This window comes from Selaginella moellendorffii, unplaced genomic scaffold, assembly GCF_000143415.4.
Source record: "Selaginella moellendorffii unplaced genomic scaffold, v1.0 SELMOscaffold_3, whole genome shotgun sequence".
Lineage (NCBI taxonomy): Eukaryota > Viridiplantae > Streptophyta > Lycopodiopsida > Selaginellales > Selaginellaceae > Selaginella > Selaginella moellendorffii.
This window is the reverse complement of record NW_003314264.1, coordinates 3229896-3254621: the sequence shown is the minus strand read 5'-3', so window position 1 is coordinate 3254621 and position 24726 is coordinate 3229896. Positions and strand designations below refer to the sequence as shown.

The 24726-nt window shown below is 48.9% G+C and overlaps 6 protein-coding genes and 1 pseudogene across 7 annotated transcripts; 3 read left to right on the top strand and 4 right to left on the bottom strand.

Annotated features, from left to right (window-relative positions):
• The first annotated feature begins 5786 nt into the window (after positions 1-5786).
• On the top strand, positions 5787-8480 carry LOC9643616 (glucan endo-1,3-beta-glucosidase 13). Its single transcript, XM_024666382.1, has 3 exons — positions 5787-8160; positions 8233-8260; positions 8323-8480. The coding sequence occupies exons 1-3, from the start codon at positions 6855-6857 to the stop codon at positions 8414-8416; spliced, it is 1428 nt and encodes a 475-aa protein (XP_024522150.1). The 5' UTR covers positions 5787-6854; the 3' UTR covers positions 8417-8480.
• A 69-nt stretch (positions 8481-8549) lies between these two features.
• LOC112343237 (BTB/POZ domain-containing protein At2g46260-like) lies at positions 8550-10627 on the top strand. The gene is made up of 3 exons (XM_024666376.1): positions 8550-8670; positions 8736-8889; positions 9327-10627. Exons 1-3 carry the CDS (start codon positions 8575-8577, stop codon positions 10511-10513), a joined length of 1437 nt encoding a protein of 478 aa, XP_024522144.1. The 5' UTR covers positions 8550-8574; the 3' UTR covers positions 10514-10627.
• On the bottom strand, positions 10592-14513 carry LOC9643615 (calcium-transporting ATPase, endoplasmic reticulum-type). Its single transcript, XM_024666368.1, has 8 exons — positions 12920-14513; positions 12750-12858; positions 12568-12689; positions 12232-12510; positions 11793-12176; positions 11630-11739; positions 11332-11560; positions 10592-11270 (listed from the first exon to the last, which is right to left on the bottom strand). Exons 1-8 carry the CDS (start codon positions 14279-14281, stop codon positions 10698-10700), a joined length of 3168 nt encoding a protein of 1055 aa, XP_024522136.1. The 5' UTR covers positions 14282-14513; the 3' UTR covers positions 10592-10697.
• Positions 14514-14911: 398 nt separating this feature from the next.
• On the bottom strand, positions 14912-17611 carry LOC9643614 (protein NLP9). Its single transcript, XM_002963358.2, has 5 exons — positions 17569-17611; positions 16632-17491; positions 16505-16549; positions 15702-16449; positions 14912-15637 (listed from the first exon to the last, which is right to left on the bottom strand). Exons 2-5 carry the CDS (start codon positions 17388-17390, stop codon positions 15003-15005), a joined length of 2187 nt encoding a protein of 728 aa, XP_002963404.2. The 5' UTR covers positions 17391-17491; positions 17569-17611; the 3' UTR covers positions 14912-15002.
• Positions 17522-19614, bottom strand: LOC9655328 (folate synthesis bifunctional protein). The gene is made up of 5 exons (XM_002963357.2): positions 19466-19614; positions 17918-19413; positions 17802-17856; positions 17714-17747; positions 17522-17652 (listed from the first exon to the last, which is right to left on the bottom strand). The coding sequence occupies exons 1-2, from the start codon at positions 19549-19551 to the stop codon at positions 17922-17924; spliced, it is 1578 nt and encodes a 525-aa protein (XP_002963403.2). The 5' UTR covers positions 19552-19614; the 3' UTR covers positions 17522-17652; positions 17714-17747; positions 17802-17856; positions 17918-17921.
• A 323-nt stretch (positions 19615-19937) lies between these two features.
• On the top strand, positions 19938-21475 carry LOC9643613. 2 transcript variants are annotated; one of them, XM_024666576.1, is made up of 5 exons: positions 19938-20515; positions 20610-20648; positions 20747-20851; positions 20909-20965; positions 21028-21475. In XM_024666576.1, exons 1-5 carry the CDS (start codon positions 20081-20083, stop codon positions 21355-21357), a joined length of 966 nt encoding a protein of 321 aa, XP_024522344.1. In that variant the 5' UTR covers positions 19938-20080; the 3' UTR covers positions 21358-21475. The 2 variants fall into 2 exon arrangements, with proteins under 2 accessions (XP_024522344.1, XP_024522351.1); XM_024666583.1 differs by lacking the exon at positions 20610-20648.
• Positions 21476-22833: 1358 nt separating this feature from the next.
• Positions 22834-24544, bottom strand: LOC9643612 (annotated as a pseudogene).
• Positions 24545-24726: the final 182 nt, after the last annotated feature.

The following is a 24726-nucleotide window of genomic DNA, read 5'->3' as shown; positions in this document are numbered from 1 at the left end:
AACGTAACGACGCCGCCCATCCTCGCGCGGTACTTTGCTGCTTTGCTACTGTGCTTTACTTCGACAACTCCACATGGAGCAAAATTGCCTTTACCAATGGATCACTTTCATATGAAGCCCGAACATCCTCCAACTAGTCTAAACTAATCGTTGATATTGCCCGGATACATTAACGAATTAGTGTTTGCATTGATTGCGAGAAAAGATTGAGGAAAGTAACAAAAGTAACTCACCTCCTCTTCCTCATAGCTCATAATCTACATTGACTAACTCGTCAACCCCTTCAGTTTCACCACCACCATTTTCCCTCATGAAATTAACACGAGACTTTGTTTTATATTTGTTGGGACATTCCAAGGACGTATGTCTTGTCTCTCCACAATGGAAGAAATGACCCACACTACTTGTTTTGCTAGGAGCAAGTTTTGCAAGTTGCTGCTATTTATACCCATCAGGAGGAGGAACAGAGGGCCTAGGACTATAAGAAGTTGCTATTGGTCGCCAACCACCACCTTTGTTAACCATTGTTTGTGAGCCTCTAAGGCAGAATCTTCCTTCCACCCTTTGTTTCCAATCACCTTGTTTATTCCCAGAATTTTTATTTTTGTCTAAGGTACTAGCATACGGCTACTGATATTGTTCCATGAGCGACTTAAAGGCAACTTGTTGTGTTGCCTCTTTACACTTCAGATATGTCTTTGACTTAAACTTCAAAATTTTATTGCAAGAAAGTGAATTTAAACCTTTTAGGAATTAACTTTGAGCATCTTCGTCACTTATATTTGCAATCATAATGTGCTTTTGAGCAAACGTATTAACATAATGCATAAAGTCCCCTCGTTACTTCAATTGCCGCAGCTCTGCGCGAAGTCTTAGACTAAGATCATCTGGCAAGTATTCCTTATGAATACAAGACTGCATCTTGGTCCAACTTTTAGTTTACCCTTTTTCAGCACACACCTAGCACTACCAAGTTTTGGCATGATCAGTGAGAAAAGATTGCATGCATGTAAGTTTCATATGATTATCTACGTCTACTGCTATGAAATAGTTTCTATATCGTAAACCCAACCTTCCAAAACCTGATAGTCCCGCATGCCTCTGAAATTAGGTGGTTTCGGAGGCTTGAACTTTGTAACTTGTGCAACTGGGGGTGGTTGCAAAACTTTATTGTCTTCAGAACTTGAAAAAGAATCTAGTTGCTTAAGTTTAGTTGGTTTAGTTGCCTCAGCTTCTTTTTTTCTCCTTTTGTTCTTCTTCTTCAATTTGCAAACTTTCTTTCACAAATTCTCGATCTCAACTTTTTGAGCCATACGTTGTAGTGCCGTAGCATCAGACTCTTCATCCTCTGACTTAGCTTTAGCCTCTTCTATAGCATCTCTAGCAAGAGTTTCCTCTTCTCGATTCGCCCATTTAAAGGTTTCAACGTCATCAATACAGTTTCTTTCCACCATTTTGCCAATTGCATACATATCTCCATCAGTGACTAAACATGCATACAATGTTCTTACCAAATGGTGCAATCTAACTAATTCTACACATATCACTTCAAATCTACTAAAAAAGTCTTTGTGCAATGATATCACACAAACAAAATATTTTACTTAGTTTCTTAAGTTTTATTAAAATTTGGTTCACAATATCAATTTTTACTATTATTTTTCTAGCTTCAGTTTTTTCTTTATGAAATAATTAAAATTTTCTAATTTATATTATTATCTATTTATGTATTATATATCATTTAATAATTTATGTACTTCTTATAGTTTATATATATTTTATTAAAAAATCATAAAGGATTTAATATTTATCATATAAGCCAAAAAATAATTATACTTAAATTTATTTTATTAAAATATGATTAAACTTTTAACTTATGTAGTTAATACACTTTGGTAATTTAAAATTAGAAAAGTTTAAATTAAATTTTAACTTAAATTTTAATAATATCCAAATATATTTTAGGTATATCCACTAGCATCCTTTTCTTTTTTATTATTGCTGTCTTTAAGCAAATACTGGGATGGTAGTGGATATTATAGGATATTTTACAATCTAACAGTCATTTATATTAATGTTTTATTTATAATTTATAAAATTTCCTAAATATATCCTGTTTATTCTACAATTAAATTATAAACATTTTTATAATTATGAGGTTCTATCTGATCATTTGGAGTATTAAATAATAAACACTACTATTAAGAAAACCAAGTGTTGTTATATGCAATATGCAATCATTTTACTTTTCTTTTAGAGATTCTATATAACCGATTAAACCTTAAATAAGGTTATTCAAAAAAGAAAAGCTTCTAAATGTAGTTTATACACTTTAATGCTATAGATTTAGTAAAGGTAGCAATTTAGTTCTTTTGTAAAAGGAATTTTATAAAATTTTAAATTTAGACTTTCTTGGAACTCACCTATGTACCCCAAAACTCTTAACCAATTGAAAAAAAGGATGCATTCTTGTTCATCCCTTTATATTTGAACTCTAATAAATTGTCAATTAAGTTATTTATAAGTTGTTGGACTAAATTGAATTGCAAAATGTCAATTCTAGACCAAATTGAATTCAAATACCAATTTCAACATGTGGCTAGACCAAATGGAACCATTAAATATCAATTTCAATATATAGTGTAATTTGAACCTGATACTTCTCTAATACTAATCTTAAATTTAGGTTACCTAGCATAGTTATTATTCATAATTATCTTAAAACACTTAACTAGTTGAAAAATGAAGTGCATTTTTATTTATAAGCCCATTCCTTATATATTTGAACTCTAGTGGATCATCTCTTAAATCATTCACTTTGCTTATAAATTCATGAATAAGTTGTTAAGGGTGTGTTTGAAAGAGACATTACATTCTTTTAAACATGTATAAAAGCTATGTGAGCTTAGAAAACTCTTTTTCTTTTTCATCTTCTTTTAGAGTAACAAAACAGTAGCTAATGGGAAGAGGCAAGCTGTGAGGGTTATATAGGATTCTCTAAAAGGACAAAGTATTTGCAATTTATATCATAAACTTTTACTTTAACAAGAATGCAGTAAGTAAGAAATTAGTATTTTTTCTAGAGAAGAAATTTTTATAATTACACAGATTTTGGAATTATACCCCAAATATATAAATAAAGTAACATTTTATACTGCCATGTTCCTTAAGCAATGAAGTGGATAATATGATAAGTGTGATTTATAAATATATCATATGGCCTTTTATAAACTAAAATTCCCACTTCTAAGCTTTCATTCTTAATGTAACTGAAATGTTTTTGTTGAAGGTTATAAAAATTGGAGTTTAAACCTAAATTTTTTAGGTAAAGTGTAATTCTCAACCAGATTGAGAAGCTTATGAGATGCACTTGGTGAGGTGTTGGTATTCCTCCACACAAGACATGAGAAGAAAAATGATATTGACTTCAAGGTTTAAGTTTAGGGTTTTAGTGGCTGGTGATGCTAGATCTTGGCAACTTAGCAATAAATATGGTTGTGACTGTGGTGATAATAGATTTAGCAATGGCACTAGCATCCCCACAAGATCTTACCATGATCAAGGCCTTGAGAGATTTGAGAGTGAGGGATTCATGGTCACAAAAGGCTTGTATGAGTATGAGTAATGGGGCTTGGCTTATATCTGTTTTTTTTTTCCATTCGTTTGTTTGCAAGATGGATTGCAGGCAATGATCCAAGCTCATGGAGCATTGATCATGTGAGTTTTTTTTGTCTTCTTCTTCTATGTGCAAGATTAATTAGTTTGTTTAGATCACAAGCAATCTATGGAGCACTGATCAGATGAGTTTTTTTTTTTTTACATCTTCTTTTTCATATTAGTATGACTAATTGGTTTGTTAAGATCATAGGCAACAATCCAAGCTCATGGTGCTAGAGCAATGTTATAGTAGAGAACACTTAGGTAGTAGTTTTTGTTTTTCCACTTCTCTTTTCACCCTAATTAATTGACTTGTTGAACTTGTGTCTAGATCAAGAGGCTCTAATGGAAGCCTTGGATGTCCAAGTGCTTGAGCTTAGGTGCCTAATTGGCCAAATCAGTGAACTAGTTTATCTCCTTGTTTGGGGCCGTGAATGCATGGTGAATGTGATGACCATGCATTGACAAAACTCAAGGTGCCCAACCTACATGAGCTTGGGATCTCAGGGTGTCTGAGCTCAATTAATTTGACTTGATTAATTTGACAAAGAATTTTAACAAACAATCATCATCATGAATGATTGAATTCTAATTCTAATTGAATCATGAATTTTAATTTCATCATGCAATTCTAAATTGAATTCTTCTAATCTTGAATTCTGAGTTAAATAAGATCTCATGAATTTCATTTTGACAAAACCATAATTTTTAATTGAATTTTTGATAGAATTTCTTTAAGGTCCATCTGAAGAATTCCCAAGCTTTTATAGGCCTTTTATTTTTTAAAACTTATGAGCATATGTATTGTTTTTACTTCCAGATAAATGAGTTAGAGTGGCTTCTGAAGATATTCTTTGCATTCCAGCAAGTAAATATTTTCATCCACCTTCACCAACCTTCATAAATGTAGAAGCCAAAAGTCATCCCAAACTAAATCACTCTATAAGCTTCTTGGAACTATGGACTAACCTTTCTGTATATTGAATAACTCAAGTTCAATTAAAACAAGACACTAAACAGCTAAAAACCTAGAGAAACCAACTAACTTCCTTCATATTTTGAAGCCTTTAAAAACCATTCTATCAATCTCTAATGAACAAGCTCATGGAAAATGTCAAGCCTCTGCAAGAAAGAGCAAAGGACAGAATATAGCCTTTCCACCACTTCTTTCTAGAGGTGGCATTCCAGCATCTCATTCTCCATGTTAGCTGATGCTAGACTGAGATATAGCCATGGTAAATTTGAAATATCCAGCCAACTTGCTCTAGATAAACAGAGAAACACTTGGTGTTTCAAAGTGTCATACCAATGGGGCGTTGCTTGGGGGGTTGCTGCTGGCAATTCTTCTATTTTGCCCTTACAGATGATAAAGGAATGTGGATTACTGTCCTTTAATTTCCAAAGTGGTGATCATGTCTTTCAACTACATTCCTTCTACTTAAAAAGCTGAAGCCCAAGGAGGATTGTGTGGGCACATCATTTATGAAAGCACCAGTATAAATGAAGTGCTCTAGTTAAGGTCATAGTTTAATAAGATTATTTTACCATTTGGTCATTTAAGCTTTTTATGTGTTTCAATTATGTTTATACAATCATATTGGTGCATTCAAAGTTCTTTATAACATTAAATTAAATTTTATCAAAGCTTGTGGTTTCTATTTGGCATGGAATTAGACATGCAATTTTGAGTTTTTGCATGCTTTTTAATGCTAGCATGGTGTATTCTCTATTGCTGCTTTAGCACTACACTATTTGCATCTGTATACATAATAATTATAGCATATTTTTTTTAGCTTAGCACAATTCTTTTTGGTTGATAACTATGGACTAACATTTCTGTACCTTGAACTGATGTAACAATGGCTAGTGGTTTAGTCCATTTCTTCTTTGTTTTTTCTTTTAGCTGATGTCTTTTTTTGCAATATTACATTTGATTTGTCTGATACTCTCTTTGTGCACTCAATCATATTATTCTAATTCATCTCGAGTTCTTTTTATGTTGATGATGATTCTAGGTAAAACATTTTCATTGGTCCAGCGTAGCTCTACGTTGGATGCCTTTTGCTAGTTTATTCCTGGAAAAATAAATATGCTACCCAGAATGTTCAATTCGAATGTATGGAATCTATGTTGCATGAAATACCAAGCATCAATCGATGACAAGCTCGAGCCACCAGCAAGCAGGAGAGCTGTGTGCATCAGATTGGACAAGTGGCTGAAAATCGACAAGCTCAAACGAATACTTCTTACGGGCTTTGTTTAAATAGGACCCTTGGATGCCACTGCCTAGATCTCTGCCGCGACATCGTGGTGCCGAGCGACTGGAAAAAAAAATTTCTCGAGAAAATGTAAACAAGTGGTCGCGATTTGGTGTAAATAAATCACGTTTGTGTCATCTAATGCTTGGATTATGTTGGAGTGATGGAGACACCAAAGCTTTCCAAACAGAGACAAACAAACAGTAGTAAAAGGAAGGGGAAGAACACTCTTGAGAGAAAGAAAGGAGAGCAAGGAAAGAAGAAGAAAAAAATATGGATGTGTCTTAAATGCCAAGATCACAACTCCAAACGATTTCTTCAAACAGCTGGCCAGCATCAGTGAATCAGTGTCCTCTGCCCTCTGCTACGTTCTTTCAAATCACAAGCAACAGAGAAATCGACTGTTGTTCGCTCTTGCCCCAGCGATTCTAGGCTCCAGATCTTCTATCCTCCGGCATGATCATGGTTGATCTTGTCTCGGATCTGAGGTCATCGTCCTCGCAATGCTCATCGCTCTCGCTTCGCTTCGAGCGTGGATTGGGTCTTAGCTGCTGGATTGGGTCCAACGGGCATCTTCTTCATTGATTTGATCGATCCGATCTAGAAAAAACCCATTTCCATTCCTCGATCGGTCAGGGCATCAAATGTGAAGGAACAGGGGGCTCGAACGACGAGGAGGGATGATGGATTGCTGTACGATGGAGCCAAGACCAAGACTGCTCCTCCCCGTTGTCTTCCTCGGAGCACTGGCTATGGCGTTCCTCGGCCGCAAAACCGCAGGTACCGCGCTCTAATCCCGCTCGCATTCTCCCTCCCCTCCATCCTCTCCGCAAATGGGTCGTGGAATTGGCTAAGATCTCCATCGCCCACCTCGCCCAATTCCATTCCCGCAAGAGATCCCCTGTTGTCTCGCAGCTGTGCGATGGATTGATTGATTGAATGATCTCCGCAGATGCCGCGATCGGTGTGTGCTACGGGCGCATGGCGGACAATCTCCCCTCGCCGCAAAAGGCCGTCCAATTGATGCAATCGCAAGGCATCTCCAAGGTCCGCCTCTTCTCCCCGGACGCCGACGCCCTCACCGCGCTCGCAAACTCCAACATCGACGTGATGGTGGGCGTCCCCAACACGGAGCTCCAAGGCATCGCCCAGTCCCAGTCCTCCGCCACCGCCTGGGTCGCCACCAATCTCCTCCCCCACCTCCCCGCCACCCGCATCACCGCCATCGCCGCCGGCTCCGAGGTCCTCACCGCCGCCACCGACGACGACGCCTACCTCCTCTCCGCCATGCAGAACCTCTACACCGCGCTCCAGAACGCGGCGCTGGACCGCTCCATCAAGATCTCCACGCCGCACGCCATGGGCGTCATCGCAAACTCCTTCCCGCCCTCCTCCGCCACCTTCGACGCCCGCTTCGCGCCGCTGCTCTCCCCCATCCTCGACTTCATCGCCAACACCGGCTCCTTCTTCATGCTCAACGCCTACCCCTACTACGCCTACCGCAACTCCGCCGCCACCACCGCGCTCGACTTCGCGCTGCTCCAGCCCAGCGCCGCCGGCTTCACGGACCCAGGCTCAGGCCTCCACTACGGCGATCTCCTCTCCGCGCAGCTCGACGCGGCGTTCTACGCGCTGGCCGCCATGGGCCACCGCAGCCTCGCCATCGTGGTCACGGAGACCGGGTGGCCCTCCATGGGCGGCGCTGGCGAGACGCGCATCGTCAACCTCCAGAACGCCGCCACGTACAACAACAATGTCCTCCGGGTGGCCATGTCGGGGCAGGGCACGCCATTCCGGCCTGGGCAGATCACGGACGTCTATATCTTCGAGCTCTTCAACGAGAATCAACGGCCAGGACCCACCGCCAACCGCAACTGGGGTCTCTTCCGCCCCGACGGATCCAAGTTCTACTCCATCGGGGGATTCGGGGGCTATGCCGGGGGCGGGACCGGTGGTGGCGCTGGCGGCGCCGCTGGGAACTCCCCCGGGGTCATCGAGCTCAACCGGACGTTTTGCATCGCCGCCGCCAACGGGAACTTCAACACGCTCCAGGCGAATCTGGATTGGGTGTGTGGGCAGCAGCAGGTGGATTGCTCGCCCGTGCAGCCGGGCGGGCGGTGCTACCAGCCGGATACCGTGGCGTCGCACGCGTCGTATGTGTTCAATGCCTACTTCCAGCTCAATGGGATGAGCCCCAATGCGTGTCAGTTCAATGGCGTGTCTGTGATCACGACCATGGATCCAAGTGAGTTCTCTCGAGATTACACTCTCTTCTTTTTGGGCGATTCGTGTCTGACTTTCATGTCTCTCTTGGCAGGCTACAATCGATGCATCTACATTGGGAGGTGAGCTCCTATTGTATGATTGGAATTCTTTGCTCTAAGATTGGGATTTGTGCTTGGAACAGCCTCGCGCAACTTAGCCGGAGCAAGGGGCAACCGATGCGATCGCGTTGGCAGAGATTCGCGATCACGGTCCTTCTTTTTTTCTCTATTCTATGATCGGCGCTTCCATCTTCTAGGTAGCTCAAAATCAATCCAAGAGAGAGCCCTTCTTTTCAAATAACTAGCGGTTTGCCACGTGGAGAAGATCTAGTGACCACGTCAACCAGTGGAGATTTTTAGGGCAGGGGCAGCGGGGCGAGCGATCGCGCGAGGCGATGATGGTGCGCTTCGATTTTGCCTACAACAATGCATTGTTCGCGGACAGGATTCTTCATCTGGAGGTGGTGCCATCGCCGACCGATGAAGCGCAGGTAAGAAGCGGGATTGGAGTTGGATTGGATCGATTTTGCCCTCTTTCTTGCTTTGTTCCTCACAGGCTATGGTGGATGGGAGCTGCGGCAGAGTAGTGGAGAAGTTACATGTGAGCTCCATGCTGCTAGCTGCGCACTCGGATTATTTTATGAAGCTCTACTCCAATGGGATGAGCGAATCCAGCACTGGGGTTGCTACTGTCAAGGTCACGGAAGAAGGTACTCAGCTCTCACTTTTTATATTTCCTTTCCTCTCCTTGGTGCTCGCAATGTTCCTTATTTTTCTTCTTGTTTACTTGGAAAACTTGATCTTCTTAAGGTTCTCGTTCCCTGCAAATCTTTTTCGCTTGGCATAGAAACTCGAGATGAAAACAAAAGACATCCTTGTGGTGCTCGTGATTTCCCCGTTCTTTTCACTTGTTCGTTGTGTTCTTGGTGGAAAGCTTGATTTCTTCTCGTCGTTAAGGTTCTCTTTCCTTGCAAAATTATTCTTTTTCTTCTCTGAATGATCCTTTCTCGGATAGAAACTCGAGATGAAAACAAAAGAAGCTCTTTGAATAGACAGCGACGTTCTTGCTACTTCGATAGCAAAGTACCATCAGTTAGCTATGGCGAGCTAGCTAGTGTCTACTAACTATTTCTTCTTTTCCTCGCAGAGCGTCGAGGACTGCTCCATCTCATCCAGTACATGTACACGGGACGCTTGATGGAGCCTCCGGACGCGGACAGCACAATCATCCTCCTCACTCTCGCCGACCGCTTCGCAATCTCGTCGTGCATGAAACCACTGGCCGACGTGCTCAACAAGTTCCCCAGCAGCTTAAGCGACTGCCTCCTTATCCTCGGCCTCCCCGAGTCGCTCAAGTCGGACAAGGCCCTCCACCCGGTCGTGGAGCAGTGCCGGAGCTACCTCGCGCAGCAGTTCCAGAGCATCCCCGCCAAAAAGTCCCAGTTCTTCGCGCTCAACATGGAGGGAGTGAAGATCGTCCTCGACAGCGACACTCTCGCCGTCTCGTACGAGGAAGAGGTGTTCCACTTCCTTCTCGAGTGGCTCGAGGCAAACTTCCGGAGCCTTGACGACAAGCTCCACGCCGCCGAGCAGATTGGAGGAGTGATCCGGTTCCCCTGGATGACTGGAGACTTCCTCGTCGACGTTGTGGCGGTGTGCCCCGAGATGCAAAGCAGCACTGGCCAGGGACTGATCATGGAGGCGCTCAAGTTCAAGAGCTTGACGCATCCGAGGCAGCAGGAGATCATCTGGAAGAAGACCAACCACAACAGATACCGCCCCCGGAACAACGCCATCTTCGAAAACTTCTGGGGGAGCTCCAAGACCTTCGTCTCTAAGGAGACCGCGGTGAGCTGCCAGGTCTACTTCGAGTTCCCACTGGAGATGGTGATTTGTACCGGCGAGAGCTTCCACTCCAAGCCGTTCTTCCTCGACCGCTACACTTTCAGCCTCGAGGCACAGATCCGGACGGCGTTCAACCACCAGCGCAGCTGCAGCATAAAGTTGGCGCTCCATCCATCGTCAGAAACTCCGGCACTAGACGTTGAGGCAACGACGCTCCACTCGCTCGACTATACCATAGCCATGAAGCGGGACTACTCCCAAGGCTACGACACCAAGGCCTCTGGGACGCTGGAGATCCAAGCCGGGAACGCGCCTGGGAACTGCGTCACCTTCACGGACCTCTTCTCGGGGTGGTACGTCGAGCGGGGATATAGCTTCCCTCGCTGGAACCTCACCATTAATGGCCTCGTCTTCCTCCGCCTGGATCTCAAGCTCAACCAGCAGCAGCTCATCCCACAGGACGTGGAAGCCGATGGAGAAACGAGCTGAAAGGTACTGTCACAAATACTTATGGAACTATCAGACCTGTAAATATATAGCGCACCTGAGAGAGCGATAGATTCAAGCTGGAAGGAAAACTGAAAAAAGAATTCTTCTCTCCAATCGACAAAGCCTGTAGAGGAGTGAGTATACAAGAGGTGGTCAGTCCAGCCACCCGAAAGGAAGCTCAAGCTCAAGCCAACTTGAGCTTCCGCCTCGTCCTCTCGGACTCGGCCATCCTCCGGCCCAGAAACTTGAGAACTTCATCGATGAGGATCACCGGGAGGGACACCACCAAAACCAGTAGCCATTCCCTCCAGCTCAGTGGCACGATCCCGAAAACCTGTGCCAGGAGCGGGACGTAAAGAATGATGAAGTGGAGGCCCAGCGACGCTGCCATCGCAACCAGCAGCCACGGATTCCGCCATGGAGGCATCACCAACAGGCTCCCATCCTCCGAGAGCGCGTTGAGTGAGTTAAACATCTCGATGGCCACCAGCACGGACAGCGAGAGCGTCGTCGCCTTGACTTTACCCGCCGCGAAGTAGTCACAGGGGTTGCTGTCGAAGGAATAGATCCTCGAGCCTACCGTGAATGGAGCGACTGTGAAGCCTTCCCATGTCGGGCACTCTCCCCAGTGCGTGAGCTGGGAGAATGTGACCAGGCTGTGACCGTCGCTCGACAAGTCGATTCCAAGGAAGGAGTCATGGGTGTACCACAGGGCGAAGATGCCGACGGTGGCAACACCAACGTAGAGTCCAATGACCTGTAGAAACAACACAAAAGAGTTTTTATAGAGTCAAGCGCGAGAGAGATGATTTTTTTACCATGTAGCGGAGAAGCACCCAAGCGTTGATGAGCTTGTCGTTGCTTTTACGTGGAGGTTTCTTCATGATGCCTAAGTCGGGTGGATTGAAGCCCAGAGCTGTTGCTGGAGGACCATCTGTCACGAGGTTCACCCACAAAAGCTGGACTGGGATCAGGCCTTCGGGCATTCCCAATGCAGCCGTCAAGAAGATTGAAGCGACTTCTCCGATATTGGAAGATATCATGTACCTGGTAGCAGATGAAAAGAATCAGCTTCACTCGTCGTTTCAACATTCTCAAACCACGCAGGAACTTTACCTTATAAAAGCTTTCATGTTGTTGTAGATTGAACGACCTTCTGCAACGGCTGATACAATCGTGCTGAAGTTATCGTCTGCCAACACCATGTCTGCAGCTTCTTTTGCTACCTGTGTGGATTGCAGTCAGTACATAGAACGTTCCGATAATGATTTTTTTGTACCTCTGTTCCAGTTATTCCCATAGCAATGCCAATATCGGCCAGCTTCAACGCAGGAGCATCGTTCACTCCATCGCCAGTCATAGCCACGACTTCACCTGCGTCCTTCAGCATCCGAACTATCTCTTGCTTGTGCCTGGGTTCAGCTCTAGAAAACACCCGTCCTCCGCTTCCTGAGAGCACTTTGCATCTTTGTTCAGTAGATAATGCCATGAAATCCTTCCCGGTGAAACTCTTCCCCGCCAGGCTTTCACCGTTGTAAAAGACGCCGATTTCTCGGCAGATGGCCTCAGCAGTGTTTTTGTTATCACCTGTAATGACCATGACACGAATACCAGCCTCCCTGCAATCGTCCATAGCGGATTTTACTTCGTCCCGTGGTGGATCCTAGAGGAAGAACGTTTAAAAGAGGAAACAAGCGAAGCGTAAGAAAGAGACTTACTCGCAAACCAACCATCCCGCAATAAACCAGATCACTTTCGATGGCGGAATAGTTTGAAGGGTCGAGAAGTTTCTTATGGGCCGGGTGGCTCTCTCCGTCGTACGTGCTAAGTTCGCCTAGATCGTCTTTATATGCTAGTCCCAGGCAGCGTAGTGCTTTCGAGCTCATCGTATTAAGCTTGGAAAGTATAGCAGCCCGAGATGCATTGTCAAGTTCCACCACGGTACCATCCATGAGCTGCATAAATGAACACCTCTCCAAAACATTCTCCACAGCACCCTATAACGCATCCAGTTAATACGAATGAAACAAACGCACACTTGAAAAAACGCTCACCTTCACAAGCAAGGTGCTTTGACCGGAGCTGTTTTGCACGATCACGCTCATAGATTTTCGGTAACGGTCGAATTCAAGTGCGGCAACTCGCTTCACTCTACGAAACCACCAGTCGCAACACCCTGCACGACGATTTAAACACTAGAATTAATAATCTCGGCTCAGCAGGACGAAAAACTCACCTAAGTTAACTGCTGCACCATTGTCAGACGTATAGTCCGTTCTTTGCCGCTGGTTGACGATTTTGACGTATTCCTTCGCGTCCGGTAGCCCAATCTTCTCCACTAAAACCTGCAAATCAGCACAGTAAGCACCAGGTCCCGACAAAAACTTCCGGAGAAAAGAGCCTGACCTTGAGAGCTGCTTCGGTCGGCATGCCAGATGCCCGAAACTGGCCACCTTTGTACGTAATGGCAGCGTCATTGCAGACCGCGGCGATTTGCGCAATAGTCTGCAAGTTTCTATCCATGCTTACGGGCAGTCCTAGAATCTCTCCATCGTCTGGATTATAAGTCGTCCCTTCCACACTAAACTCTCGCACCTCTCCGGCGGATCCGCCATTCCCAGCAAACTCCATAACGGACATCTGGTTCGTGGTTAGCGTCCCAGTCTTGTCCGAGCAGATCACCGTGGTGCAGCCCAGTGTCTCGACGCTGGGAAGCTTTCGAACAATCGCGTTTTTCTGAGCCATCTTGCGAGTCCCCAGCGCGAGGGAGGTGGTGATCACGGCCGGGAGCCCCTCCGGTATGGCAGCCACGGCCAAGGCCACCGCGATCTCAAAGTAGTACGTGCACTTCTCGAAAGAGAAACGAACGTTGCGGGGCCAGCCTCCCACGACGTCCCACGAAAGGAAGTACTTGTAGTTGATGACCCACACCAGCAGGCAGATCATCCCGATGACAAACGTGAGGCGCTCGCCAAACTCGTCCAGCTTCTTCTTGAGTGGCGTGTCGTCCTCTTCCAGAGCCGCCTCTTGAATCTGTGCCTGGATCTTCCCAATCTCGGTGTTCATCCCGGTGCTAGTCACGATGCAAAAGCACGAACCATTCACCACCGTCGTCCCGGCGAACACCATGCAGTCCTTCCCCTGGAGCTCTATATCCTCGGACTCCACCGCCTGGAGCCCCTTGATCACTGGAACGCTCTCGCCAGTCAGCGAGCTCTGCTCGATCCGAAACGTCGACGTCTTGAGACTTGCAATTCGCATGTCCGCTGGAACTTTGTCCCCGACTCTGAGCTCCACCACGTCCCCTGGAACCAGCTCCCTCGCCGGGAGATCGCCCAAAAGCTGGCCATCCCGCAAGACCTTCGCATTCTCGGGCTGCATCTCCTTGAGCGCCTCCAGGGCTCGCTCGGCATTGCTCTCTTGCCAAACCCCGACCACAGCGTTGATGATGAGGATCATGACGATCACCAGCGGCTCCACATAGGCTGTGAGCTCCGACTCGGCCCCCTTGTTCTTCCCATCGATGTAAGTGAGGAGGAAGGAGACCACCGCCGCGCCGAGGAGAATCCTCACCAGCGTGTCGTCGAATTGCTCCAGCACCAGCTTCCACAGGGGCTTGCCGCGCTCGCGCTTGAGCTCGTTCCAGCCATACCTCTCGCGCCTGGCAATCACCTCCTCCCCTGACAGCCCCTTGCTGGGGTCAACCCCGACATCCCTGGCACATTCTTCTACGCTCCTGGCCCACGCCGGGTACGCTTTCTCCCCCATGGTTCTTGGAGAGATCAATCAGACGAGCAGCGCCTCACAAAGATCATCCAAGAGATCGAAAGAACCTACTGGAGTGGTGGAGTAACGCAACTCCGCTCGATGCCGCGTCAAAATCTCCTCGCTTCCGCGTAGCAGCCGGATCGGTGATTCTTTGCCGCGACGCAAGAGCCCTAGCGGTGGAGAAGCTTCAAGCACGCCATATTGGAGAGACGAAGAGAGAGAGAGAGGGAGCTTTGATTAGGGCTCCACAAAGTGAAGCTGCCGAGAAGGAGCTTGGCCCATTTTACCCGCCCGCCTGGGACGCCAATCCAACGGCCGGCAGCGCGGCCAAGGCGGACCGCCCGATCTAACCACCCGAGCGCATCAACGGCTGTCACGACAGAGATGCATCACACGACGGTAGTTGGCAAGCAGACAACATTGGCAACTACGTGCTTTTCATCATATTAATCGCGCTAACAACTCACATTTTGCTGTAACTTTGGAGCTACGTACGGCATGGGTGGCGTGCGGCGGACCCATTACCGTACGCGCTCTTGGACAACGCGTGGACAGTCTCGGAACTTCTAATCACTTTCAGCATAAAAGTACATACCATGGAAAAGTCAATATCGATCATAGCAAATATTCTTCAGTCAGAAAATTCCCACAAAGCTGGAAACTATATGATAGATTTTCCTTTCTCTGGCTGGCGATAACGTAATCAAAGAGAGATCTACTACTATAACACTAGGAGGACTTTCATCTTTCCATCCGAGTGCCGGACCACACCCATACACTCGCTAAACTCTTCTTCGTTTTCCAGCCGGATCCACTCTCCGTCCTCGTCCATGTACTTGAGGCCAAACTCCCGGCCTTGGAGATTCATCCTCGTCGCGATCTCTTCGCGGAACTCGGCGATTCCGGCCTGGTCGACCGGGAGCTTGAATCTCACGGTGTCGCTTCCGTGCCTCACCTTGACGGTGAAGAGCGAGGAGTCGTCCCGATTTGGAGTCCTCTCCAGCTCCGCCGGGCTGTGATCGTTGCTCGACAGCGAAGAACTCGACTTGTCCCTGTGCAGCTGAGACGATGACGATACTTCGTGCTCGATTGTGCTTTTGGTGTGTGCCTGCTTTTGATAATCTGCTGTCGTTGCTAATGCTGCTGCTGCTGCTATACCACCACTTCTTGACGAAGTCACGTCGCCAAACGACACTCCTCCAACGCTGACCACTGTAGAGCCGGGTGACAAGCCTTGTACCGAGCTCAGCATGTTTTGGATCTTCTTAACTTGCCGATCAATCTTCTTGAGCTTGCGTGACGGCCAGCGGTCAATCCCGTGTTGTCTGCAGATCTTTTTCAGCGTCGTAGGACAAACTGTCGAACAAACAAATGCAGTTCAGAAAAGAAAAAAACAGCCAGAGACAAACGAAGCGCGTACCTCCAATGCTCTTGGCTGCGTCTTTCAACCTCCCCGAGAAATACTGCTGGAGAACATTTAATGACACCATCTTCTCAGCCGCACCACGCTTGGCCTTTTTCCGAACAGTGACGCTGCTCGACGTTACACTGCTCTCCTCTACAATCTCGGACTCCACTTCAGAAGATTCGTACGTCCGCTTTGGAAGCTCGGCCTTGAAAACTTGCTGCTGCTGCTGCTGCGATCCGGAAAACGCACCAGGTGCTTCTAATGCTAGCTCTTGACGTGTGACGGTCCGCAAGCTTCTCGAAACACGTTGGAGACTTTTCGACATCGAGTCCAGCAAGTCCTGCTGCTGGGTACCTGAGTTGCAGCTCAACGGCAAGAAGAACTCAAAGATGTAGTCATCTCCACCGGTGAGATTGCTACGGAATCTCACTGCTACGGCCGCCACAAGATTGAACAGCCGCGCATAGTGTCCCAGCGGATACTCGTCCTTGCTATATTTCCTGACGTCCTCTTTGAAAACAGGCTGGATCGAAAGAAGCGCTTTGCCAGGAAGCCCCTGTCCCTTGAGCAGTACATGCTCCGCGCACGGCTTTCGGAAACCGCTATCTCCGTAGAAAGGAGCGCCTTTTGTCACCAACTTCACCACACCGTTGCTCGAAACTGGAATCCACACCTGTGCTAGTGGCAAGATATGAGTCCTGCACACCGTCATCAGCACCTCGTTGATTTCAAGCCACGCGGATTGCCGATTCTCACGTATCTACAATCGACTGTGACTAAGAAACGTGACGGAACACAGTAAAGAAAAAACAAACCTCCGATATAGGAGCAGCACTTGAGATGGTGGCCAAGCTGACAGCCTACATATACAAGAAAACAAAGCCGAGCTCAGAAAAAAAAAAAAGATTTTGGAGAAAAATTAAAAAGGAGAGAGGTGCTTACCCGGAGAGCATTGGAGATGTCGTCGATTTCTGGCCCATACTGAACTTTCTCTATGCTCGTCACAACTTCAAGAACCGCCACACAGGCTCGAGAGCCGGCCTCCATCACAGGCAATGCAAGAGTACCCTTGACATCGCAGTTAACGGCCTCCTTGACTCGTAAGAACTCACGGCAGCTGTAGAACCGGACATTGGGCGTCCACTCGGCCGCCTGGCTCATGAAAACACGCCCTGGAAGCCCTGGGTATGCCTGTAATCCATCCCTCACGGGGAAAATGAACTTCACCGATGCGCTCCTGTACCTTACGAACTTGTCAAAGCTCTTGCTCATCACGTACGGCTGATCCTTGGTGGTTAGAAACACCGTGTTGGATTCCATGTAAGGCATCCAGACCTGGATCAGAACTTGTCCATTCGTGGACAAGTTCATGCGTTGTAAAGCCCAGATTAAATTCTTCTGGAGGTCACTGACACTGCTGTGAACTTGATCCGGCTGTGAGACAAAATTCGGAAGCCCATACAGCAAACTCGGGATCTGGTCTTGCTTCTCGAGAGACAATTGCTGCTGCTGCTGCTGCTGCTGCTGATGCTGATGCTGATACTGCTGTTGCTGCTGCTGAGCAACTGGCCTTAAACCCTGTGGCTGATCAAATCCATAGCTCTGAAAGAGAGCTGAGTGGGCTGCTCCAAAATCCACCCCACCTTCTAGCCATGAGTTAAGAGGGTCCTCCTCATCTAGAACTAACCCAGAATACTCCATTAGAGCGGGAACTTATCGATGCTCATACCAATTCAGCAAAGCAAAGATTGTTCTCCTTCCCCTTTTCCCCTCTTCTCCTCCTCGCCTACACCGTCCAGAATCTGCACCAGGGAATCCCCACACATTAGATACTCTTTTAAGATCGCATAATTTTTTATGGACGGTTCAGATGCTTCACATGTATAATTGTACAATTACACTGTACTATTAATTTTGTATGTTAATTTTGTAGAAAAATCCTCCCATGTTACAGGTGCTGCTCCTGCCAAAACATTCGCTCGAAAATCAAAAAAATTTAATTTAAAATAAATATAATTTCTCACTGCATAGGCCACCGCCTTGAAGTATTGCAAACAGCTGGAACACACAATATTTAGCAAAACTTTGAGATTTCAGAGATAATTGGTTCACCTAGAAAGAATCATTTGCATCATCCTTGCACTCGAATCTTTTCTTCAATCAGCCCCTTCAAACACGTCAACGTCAAGAACAAAACTAGTACAAAAGAAAAATATAAAAGAGCTTACTTGATTAGCTTGCCAGGACTTTGCGGATCGAGTCAGCCACCATAGCGCCATCTCGAACAGCTTTTACGTTGTGGGCTCTTATAACATTCGCACCCTTTAAAATCGCTGTCGTAGCAGCAGCGATCGTGGCATTGTCCCGGTCTTCGGCCCTGGAGCAGCCAACGATCTGACCAAGAAAAGCTTTCCTCGAGATCCCTGCCAGAACCGGGATACTTCCAACCCCAAATCTCGCCTGCGTCAGCCCGGATCTGAACGTATCAAGCCTCGCCAGCAGCTCCACGTTCTGCTCGGCGGTCTTCGAGAATCCAAACCCCGGGTCAGCTATAATCTTCCATGCCGGAACTCCAGCAACCTCGGCTTGTTCGATGCTCACAGCGAGTTCCCTGGCCACGTCTCGTGGTAGATCGCTGTAACTTGTGTTGGCTTCACTCAGCATCGTGCATGGATCGCCCCTCATATGCATTAGCACACAAGGAACCCCCAGCTCGGCTACTGTCCCCAGCATCTTCGGATCCAAGCTGCCACCCGAGACATCGTTTATCAGATCAGCACCCAGCTCTACAGCTGCTCTTGCAACGTTGGAGTCGAAGGTATCCACCGAGAGCACGACCCTGGATCTGTCCGGTGTGCTCTTCAGACCCTCCAGCACTGGCACGATCCGTCGAAGCTCCTCCTCAGTGGTAAGACGCTCGGCATTTGGCCTTGTCGATTGCGCTCCAACATCTATGAAGTCGGCTCCTTGTTCGATCATTTCCTGGACTTGCTTCACTGCTTTGTCAGCTGTGAAGAACTTGCCACCATCGCTAAAGCTGTCCGGAGTGACATTAAGAACCCCCATCACGTAAGTCCTCTCCTGCCAGTCCAGAAGCTTTCCACCCACAGGAAGCACCTTCTTCATCCCTTCTCTCTTGACGCATCCTTCGCCACCTATATCGTTCCAGTGTCTCCGAACTTGATGGACCAAAGACCAATGCCTGCTATCCTCCACTTCCGGACCAAGAAGATCGAGGAGCGGAGCCAGCACGAAAGGCCTCCCAGAGAACATAGGATGAGGAACCCGCAAGTTCTCCGAGCTGAGCTCCAAATCCCCGTAGAAAATGATGTCGAGATCGATCGGCCTCGGTCCATACTTGACACCACCTTGGCTGCGCCCCAGCTTTCTCTCAATCTCCTTCAAGGCCACCAGCAGCTCGTGAGGATCCAGGCTCGTTGTGGCAGTCACGGCCGAGTTGAGGAAGAGAGGCTGATCCAGCAAATGCATTGGCGCTGTCTCGTACAGGCAGGCGTGCTTCTTGATCTGGATTCCAGAGCTTCGCATCATCCTCAGCGCCGTGTCGAAATTCCTGACCCGGTCGCCGATATTCCCCCCGATCGCGATGACAACCTCCTCCAGCTTCCTGGATTTGAGAGAGACCCTGGCCGCCGATGCTTCATCGGAATGGAAGTGCCGGTGGGACGATCGATCCAGCCTGCCGCTGGTCGTGGCATTCTGGAACCTGACCGCTACGCGAGATTCAATCCTCATTGATAGGGTTTAGATCACAGTACCGTGAGGGAAGGCCAGCTCCTGCCGGCAAGATCGATCGCTCTAGAGGAGCAAGAATGCGATGGAAAGCGCGCCATGGCCAAGCCATTCCAACCCTAGACAATGCTATAGAATGTATCGCACTAAAGAGCGATCGCGCTAGAGTCTTCTAGACCTATAAAACCCCCGAGATTTATGGGATAAGAAAACGATTTATTGATCGGTGGCCCCTGGCGGATCACTGGAGCCATCTAGAGATTCGCGATCGGTGACAATTTTCGTTGGCTGGATCGAGCATTGTCGTGACAGTGGTGGTGTCCAAAACTTTTTTTATGGGCGCGGCCTATGAGCACTCGGCAGCGCAGGCGATACCTTGTTCCACTGTGGCCAAGTGTCAAGCTTCAAGAAGATTGTTCTTGGGCGATCTCACGGCTCCGATTCGTCCACGGAGCGGCCAATCGGCACCGCTTATAAGCCAAGCGCAGGGAGCGTGTGTCCTTACAATCCACTGGCTCTGGGCTGCGATCTTCTTCCGGGGCATCCCATTGACGCCGCCAGCGGCTGGCTTGAGAACAAGCTAATTCTTGTACCCTAGAACGCGGTGGGGGGAGAGATTTAGATCCAATTCTTCCAGATCGATGGAGAGTGTGGAAAGAAAGGACGATGGTGGATACGCGAGCCCCACGAGCGTCTTGTATCATCCTCGCATTGGTCGCCAGACGATTTGCAAGCTCCACTCCCGGGATTTCTCGGATTGCCTGAGGTACCACACGGCACAGCATCCCTTTTGGGACGATATCAAGTCGGTCTATCGCCGGTCGAGTGCTCACTCCATGGCAATCGCCGGGCCAAGCTCGTCCTCTAAGTTCCAGCTTCCGGAATTGCCTCCAAGGATTATCTTCCAGGCCAGATCGACGAGAAGCGCTACTGTGGAGGATCCTTTCAAGCTCTTGGGCCCCGATATCCTGCACTTGGTGATGGTCCGACTTGATGCACTCAGCTTGGCACGATGTGGAGTAACATCCAAAGACTGGAAAACTCTGGCACACTCGGACGCTCTTTGGGTGTCAAAGGTAAGCAAAACTCCGAGTCTTTGTTTCCTCTCTTCTCAAGCTTGCTGTGGTGGTGTTCTTTCTTTTTTTTCTTTGCTGTGGCCTGGCTTTGTAGATTGCAAGCCCTTATTCTACTCGTGATCGACGCGAAATAGTAAGTAACTGTGGCTGTCTGGCCTTTTGGTCTTGTTCTTCGTTTCCTTTCGGGGTTGTCAAAATGGTTTCTTGGGACTGACTCCCTGGTGTTTGTAGTGTGCAAGCTTATGGCAGGGGAAGAGACACATCCCTGCCGCGGCACTGCTACCCGGCTTATCCAAAGTGGCCGCTTATGGGATCTCCATGAAGGACTCGAAACGGGTAAGACAAGTTCGTCAGAAGTTTTCGTTGTTCGATCTCAAAACTTCGCAAATGCAGTGCTCCATAACTCTGGAAGATCTTTGCCAACACGGCTGGGAGTATCGCTTCAAAGACGTAAGCGAGAAATTCACGACGTTGGAACGATCTCTCCTCTCACTCGGTGAATTCGTCTATAGACTGTGCCGCAGTACTGGCTGGAGCTGGATCCCTCCCGGCGGGGCGAGGCTCCAATGCAGCGCTTCTTCCACAGCGATGGCTCCCAGACCGCGGGGCCGGGTGACGCAGTCTGGGGCGGGCACGAGAGCACCTTTAGCATCATCCAAGACGAGGGCCAAGATCACGACTCCATCGCCAGGAGTAATTTTGTGAGGATCAATCACTGGCCAAGGATGGTGGTATCGCGCACCGCGGACTGGGGCTGGGAGCTTCACAACGAGATTTGCGTCTACACGAGCCTGGCGGATTCGTCACAAGGTGGCACTGGCCCCGAGTATATTCGCCTATGAGGAAGGTATATGCGATCTGGTCCCAGAGTATATTCGCCTATGAGAAAAGTATATGCGCTTTTGCCCTAACTCCCGCCTTTATCATGTTAGTGCCGGTTAATGACATTTACTTAAGTCACCCGTTCTGGCTGGCCTTAAAAGCCCAAACCACAAGACATGTTTTCAGCCGAAACTATGGCTGACCGCCGCGCATGATCTCCTCTCGGACGAGCAGCGCCCTAGCGCCACCAGCGTCTTTTCTCGCCGCTGCCACCGCCGACTCCGCCGATCGATCGCGCGGAAATCTTTCGTCGGTCCGTTTCCTGGAGTGATCAGGGCGCGCCAGGGCGCTGGGATTTCTTTCTTTTTTCTTGGTTTCTGTTTGGGCACCGGAAGCGCGGGCGCGACGGCGGCAATGTGTCCCGGCTATGATCAATCGCTGCGGCCGCGGCGCTCCGGGAGCCGGCGGAGCTCGAAATCTTGGGAGGCGGCGGTGGGGAATCCATTTGCGGGCGACGGCGGCGGCCATGGCGGCGATTCGGCGGGCCAGGATGATAATCCGGGAGGAGGCGAAGACGAAGAGGAGGAAGAAGAGGAAGGCGGCGGCGGCGATCTTGATGATGATGATCGGGAGGGAGAGCTCGCGGATGTTCTCGGCCGATGCTCGCGACGCAGCAGCTATGGCAGCTCCTACTTCTACGATCGCCAGTTGTATCTCCACAGCTACCAGTTCCGCCGGAAGCTCAGCGTGTGTGATCGACTGCGGGGAAGCATCAAGAGGATCAAGGCCGCGGCGTGGTCGCTCGTCTCGTGCAAATACGGCGATCAGCGCCACCATCACCGCCATTCCGCCAGGAAATTCTGCAAGAGGCTGAGCGGCGCCGTCTCTTCGATTTCTCTCAAGCCGCGATGCGTCCAGCTCCCCCCGGATTGATCGATTGATGGCGGCATCTCGAGTTTTTTTGTGCCGCAAGCCTCCAGGGTTTTCTTTCTTTGTGTTGCTTTTCTTTCTTTTCGAGTGTGTAAGCGATGTGAGATCGATCGATCGGCGAAGAAACGAATGAATCTAGAGAAAAAGCTTTCTTCTTGCGATTGATTACTCGTGAGATTTTAGTTTTCTCAATCCAGCGATTTCTCGCAAGATTTCCACCTAAAGCAGAACAAACCCACGTCGGTGGTGATCGAGACAATGCCGCTGCGCTGGGCGTGCCTTCCTTCTCTCTCAAATTTCTCCTTCCATGGTCAGTCCAGTCAGTCAGCCAGTTTTAGGGTTCTTGGATGTGATGGCCATTCCAGTCGGGTGTGCGTGTGTCTCATCGTCTTCATCGTCCACTATAGCTATTCTCACTGGCAAACAAAGCTTTCCCTCCACGTCAAATCACTATCACTGACACGCGGGGGTCCCAGGTTCGAATCCGTCCAGACAGCACAAAGTGCCACTTCGTTACATCATGGCGCAAAAAGAAAGCGCGCGTGAGATAGATTCGAACCCCCGACCTGTGTGGATCTCTCGTCTCAGCCCTAGGCTATGGCGCTTCGCGACCTCGGCACCGCCGCTGTGACGATCCCATCCGTGCCGGTGAGTGCTCGATACTTGTCTCTCCTCGTCAGGCTCGTGCATTGGAATCGCAGTGCCGCGGCGAGCAATCCCTGGATGTAATTCGCGACGTCGTGCGCGGGGATTCCACCCCCAGCGCACGTCTTCTCGGCGGGGATCTGATCCAGGAACGTCACCGTGTAGCTGGGCGAGGGATTCATGAAGAAGTAGAATGGATCGGCGCCCTTCCAGGTTCTGGCGGCGGAGCCATGAAAATTCGAAACTCCCGCCTCCATCGCCACCGGGACGATCCTGTCCGTCAGCTCGGCAAACAGGGCGCTGAATCGTAGGAGGTAGGGCGTGCGACACGTGGTGCCCTCTGGGCACACGGCCAGGTCGCCGGTTCGAAGCAGCTCGCGGATGTTGGCCGCGTCGCGGGTTCGATCCCGGGTCAGCCGCGCGGTCGGGATAGGGCTCAGGAGCTCCGAGAGGCGGGAGATGGAGTATGTGACGGCGGTGACCGGGCGGCCCAGCGCGGCGGACAGGAAGATCGGGTCGAGCAGTGATCGGTGAGTGCAGACAAACATCACACCGTGATCGCCGGGCTGCTGATCGATCGCGGGCTTTCTGGAGGATGGGATTTTGCCTCTGATGATGATGCGGACGCCCAGCAGGAGGAATGCGTGGTAGACGGCGCGCATTGGGAGCAGTGATCCGGCGGCCATCCGGATGAGCGCCAGCGGGAATCCGATCGGTAACCACAGGAATGTGAGGAGCATGTTGATCGGAGTTGGAAGCTTGACGAGACGGCCGTCGTGGAAGATGACTGGTGACGCGAGCTTGTCCTGTGGGAGAACAGTGGAGTTTTCCAGCGGCACTAGATACGATTCCTGGCAGCAAACAGCACAGCAAGGAAGGAGACTTTTCCAGATCTTTGGGAGGAAGAAAAACTACTCACCTCGCAAAAGCCCATGAAGGGATAGTCAGCAGGAGAATCGCCGAGTCCTACATTGGGAGTAGCCATATCCTTGAGCGCTCTCGTCAAGCCATCCAGCTTCTTTTCGCCGACCAGGACGCCATGCGAGTCGCAGAACCCCGTAGCTCTACCTCTGAAGCTCGTGATTCCGGTTCCTACTATCATGTCCGCTCCAAGGTAGCGTTTTGCAAACGGCTCCACCATGATCCGGGGCAACTCCGTGACAATGCAGCGGAATCCAAACGACGTGAAGACTGTGTAGCTACTGGCGCGGATCCTGTCGCCGTAGAACTTGGAGAGCACTCCCAGGGAAATGAGCTCGATGTCGGAAAGCTTAAGGCCAGCGAAGGTGACGAAGATCATGAGCTTCACGGATGATCCAGCCGACAAGAAGTGACTGAGGAAGAAGACGAGCGGAAAGAGCAGGAGCAGGAGGAGGGCTCGTATGAAGCCTCCGGCCTCGAAAGCTACGAGCATGAAGAACGGGAACGGGCTCTTCTCCAGAACAAGCGTGCCCAGGAAATTGGAGACGATCGAGTGGTGCGTCCTGGCCTGGTTCTTGCATTTGGAGACGAGTGGGAATGGCTGGAGATGGTAGCGGATCCCAGTGAAGAAGCTGCTGAAGATGGTCGTGAGTGGGAGATTCTCCATTTTCCCGGGGCCCGATGTGGAGAGATGTGTCTAGCGTCAGCGAGAGGTATGGACCAATCTTATAGACAGCCAGGGCCTGATTGTTTTGGTTCTAAATGCCTGTGACTGCTCAGGTAGCTGCCTGGAATCCCATCGGCTACCTCGCGCTGGAGTGGGATTTCGCGACGAGGTTTAAAGAATCGATCGACGTGCAATTGCTCGCGGTGGGTGTGGAGGGTGAAATTCA

Bases quoted from the DNA above. Each gene is read 5' to 3' on its own strand.
- LOC9643616 (XM_024666382.1), top strand. From the start codon at position 6,855: ATGATCTCCGCAGATGCCGCGATCGGTGTGTGCTACGGGCGCATGGCG. The intron at 8,161-8,232 runs GTGAGTTCTCTC...CTCTCTTGGCAG, and splicing joins GATCACGACCATGGATCCAA to GCTACAATCGATGCATCTAC. The intron at 8,261-8,322 runs GTGAGCTCCTAT...TGCTTGGAACAG, and splicing joins CGATGCATCTACATTGGGAG to CCTCGCGCAACTTAGCCGGA.
- LOC112343237 (XM_024666376.1), top strand. From the start codon at position 8,575: ATGATGGTGCGCTTCGATTTTGCCTACAACAATGCATTGTTCGCGGAC. The intron at 8,671-8,735 runs GTAAGAAGCGGG...TGTTCCTCACAG, and splicing joins CGCCGACCGATGAAGCGCAG to GCTATGGTGGATGGGAGCTG. The intron at 8,890-9,326 runs GTACTCAGCTCT...TTTTCCTCGCAG, and splicing joins TGTCAAGGTCACGGAAGAAG to AGCGTCGAGGACTGCTCCAT.
- LOC9643615 (XM_024666368.1), bottom strand. From the start codon at position 14,281: ATGGGGGAGAAAGCGTACCCGGCGTGGGCCAGGAGCGTAGAAGAATGT. The intron at 12,511-12,567 runs GTGAGCGTTTTT...GATGCGTTATAG, and splicing joins AAAGCACCTTGCTTGTGAAG to GGTGCTGTGGAGAATGTTTT. The intron at 11,271-11,331 runs GTAAAAAAATCA...TTGTTTCTACAG, and splicing joins GGGTGCTTCTCCGCTACATG to GTCATTGGACTCTACGTTGG.
- LOC9643614 (XM_002963358.2), bottom strand. From the start codon at position 17,390: ATGGAGTATTCTGGGTTAGTTCTAGATGAGGAGGACCCTCTTAACTCA. The intron at 16,450-16,504 runs GTTTGTTTTTTC...AGTCGATTGTAG, and splicing joins GTGCTGCTCCTATATCGGAG to ATACGTGAGAATCGGCAATC. The intron at 15,638-15,701 runs GTACGCGCTTCG...TTTGTTCGACAG, and splicing joins CGCAGCCAAGAGCATTGGAG to TTTGTCCTACGACGCTGAAA.
- LOC9655328 (XM_002963357.2), bottom strand. From the start codon at position 19,551: ATGGCTTGGCCATGGCGCGCTTTCCATCGCATTCTTGCTCCTCTAGAG. The intron at 19,414-19,465 runs GTACTGTGATCT...CGTAGCGGTCAG, and splicing joins GGAGCTGGCCTTCCCTCACG to GTTCCAGAATGCCACGACCA.
- LOC9643613 (XM_024666576.1), top strand. From the start codon at position 20,081: ATGGAGAGTGTGGAAAGAAAGGACGATGGTGGATACGCGAGCCCCACG. The intron at 20,649-20,746 runs GTAAGTAACTGT...TGGTGTTTGTAG, and splicing joins CTCGTGATCGACGCGAAATA to TGTGCAAGCTTATGGCAGGG. The intron at 20,852-20,908 runs GTAAGACAAGTT...TCGCAAATGCAG, and splicing joins CCATGAAGGACTCGAAACGG to TGCTCCATAACTCTGGAAGA.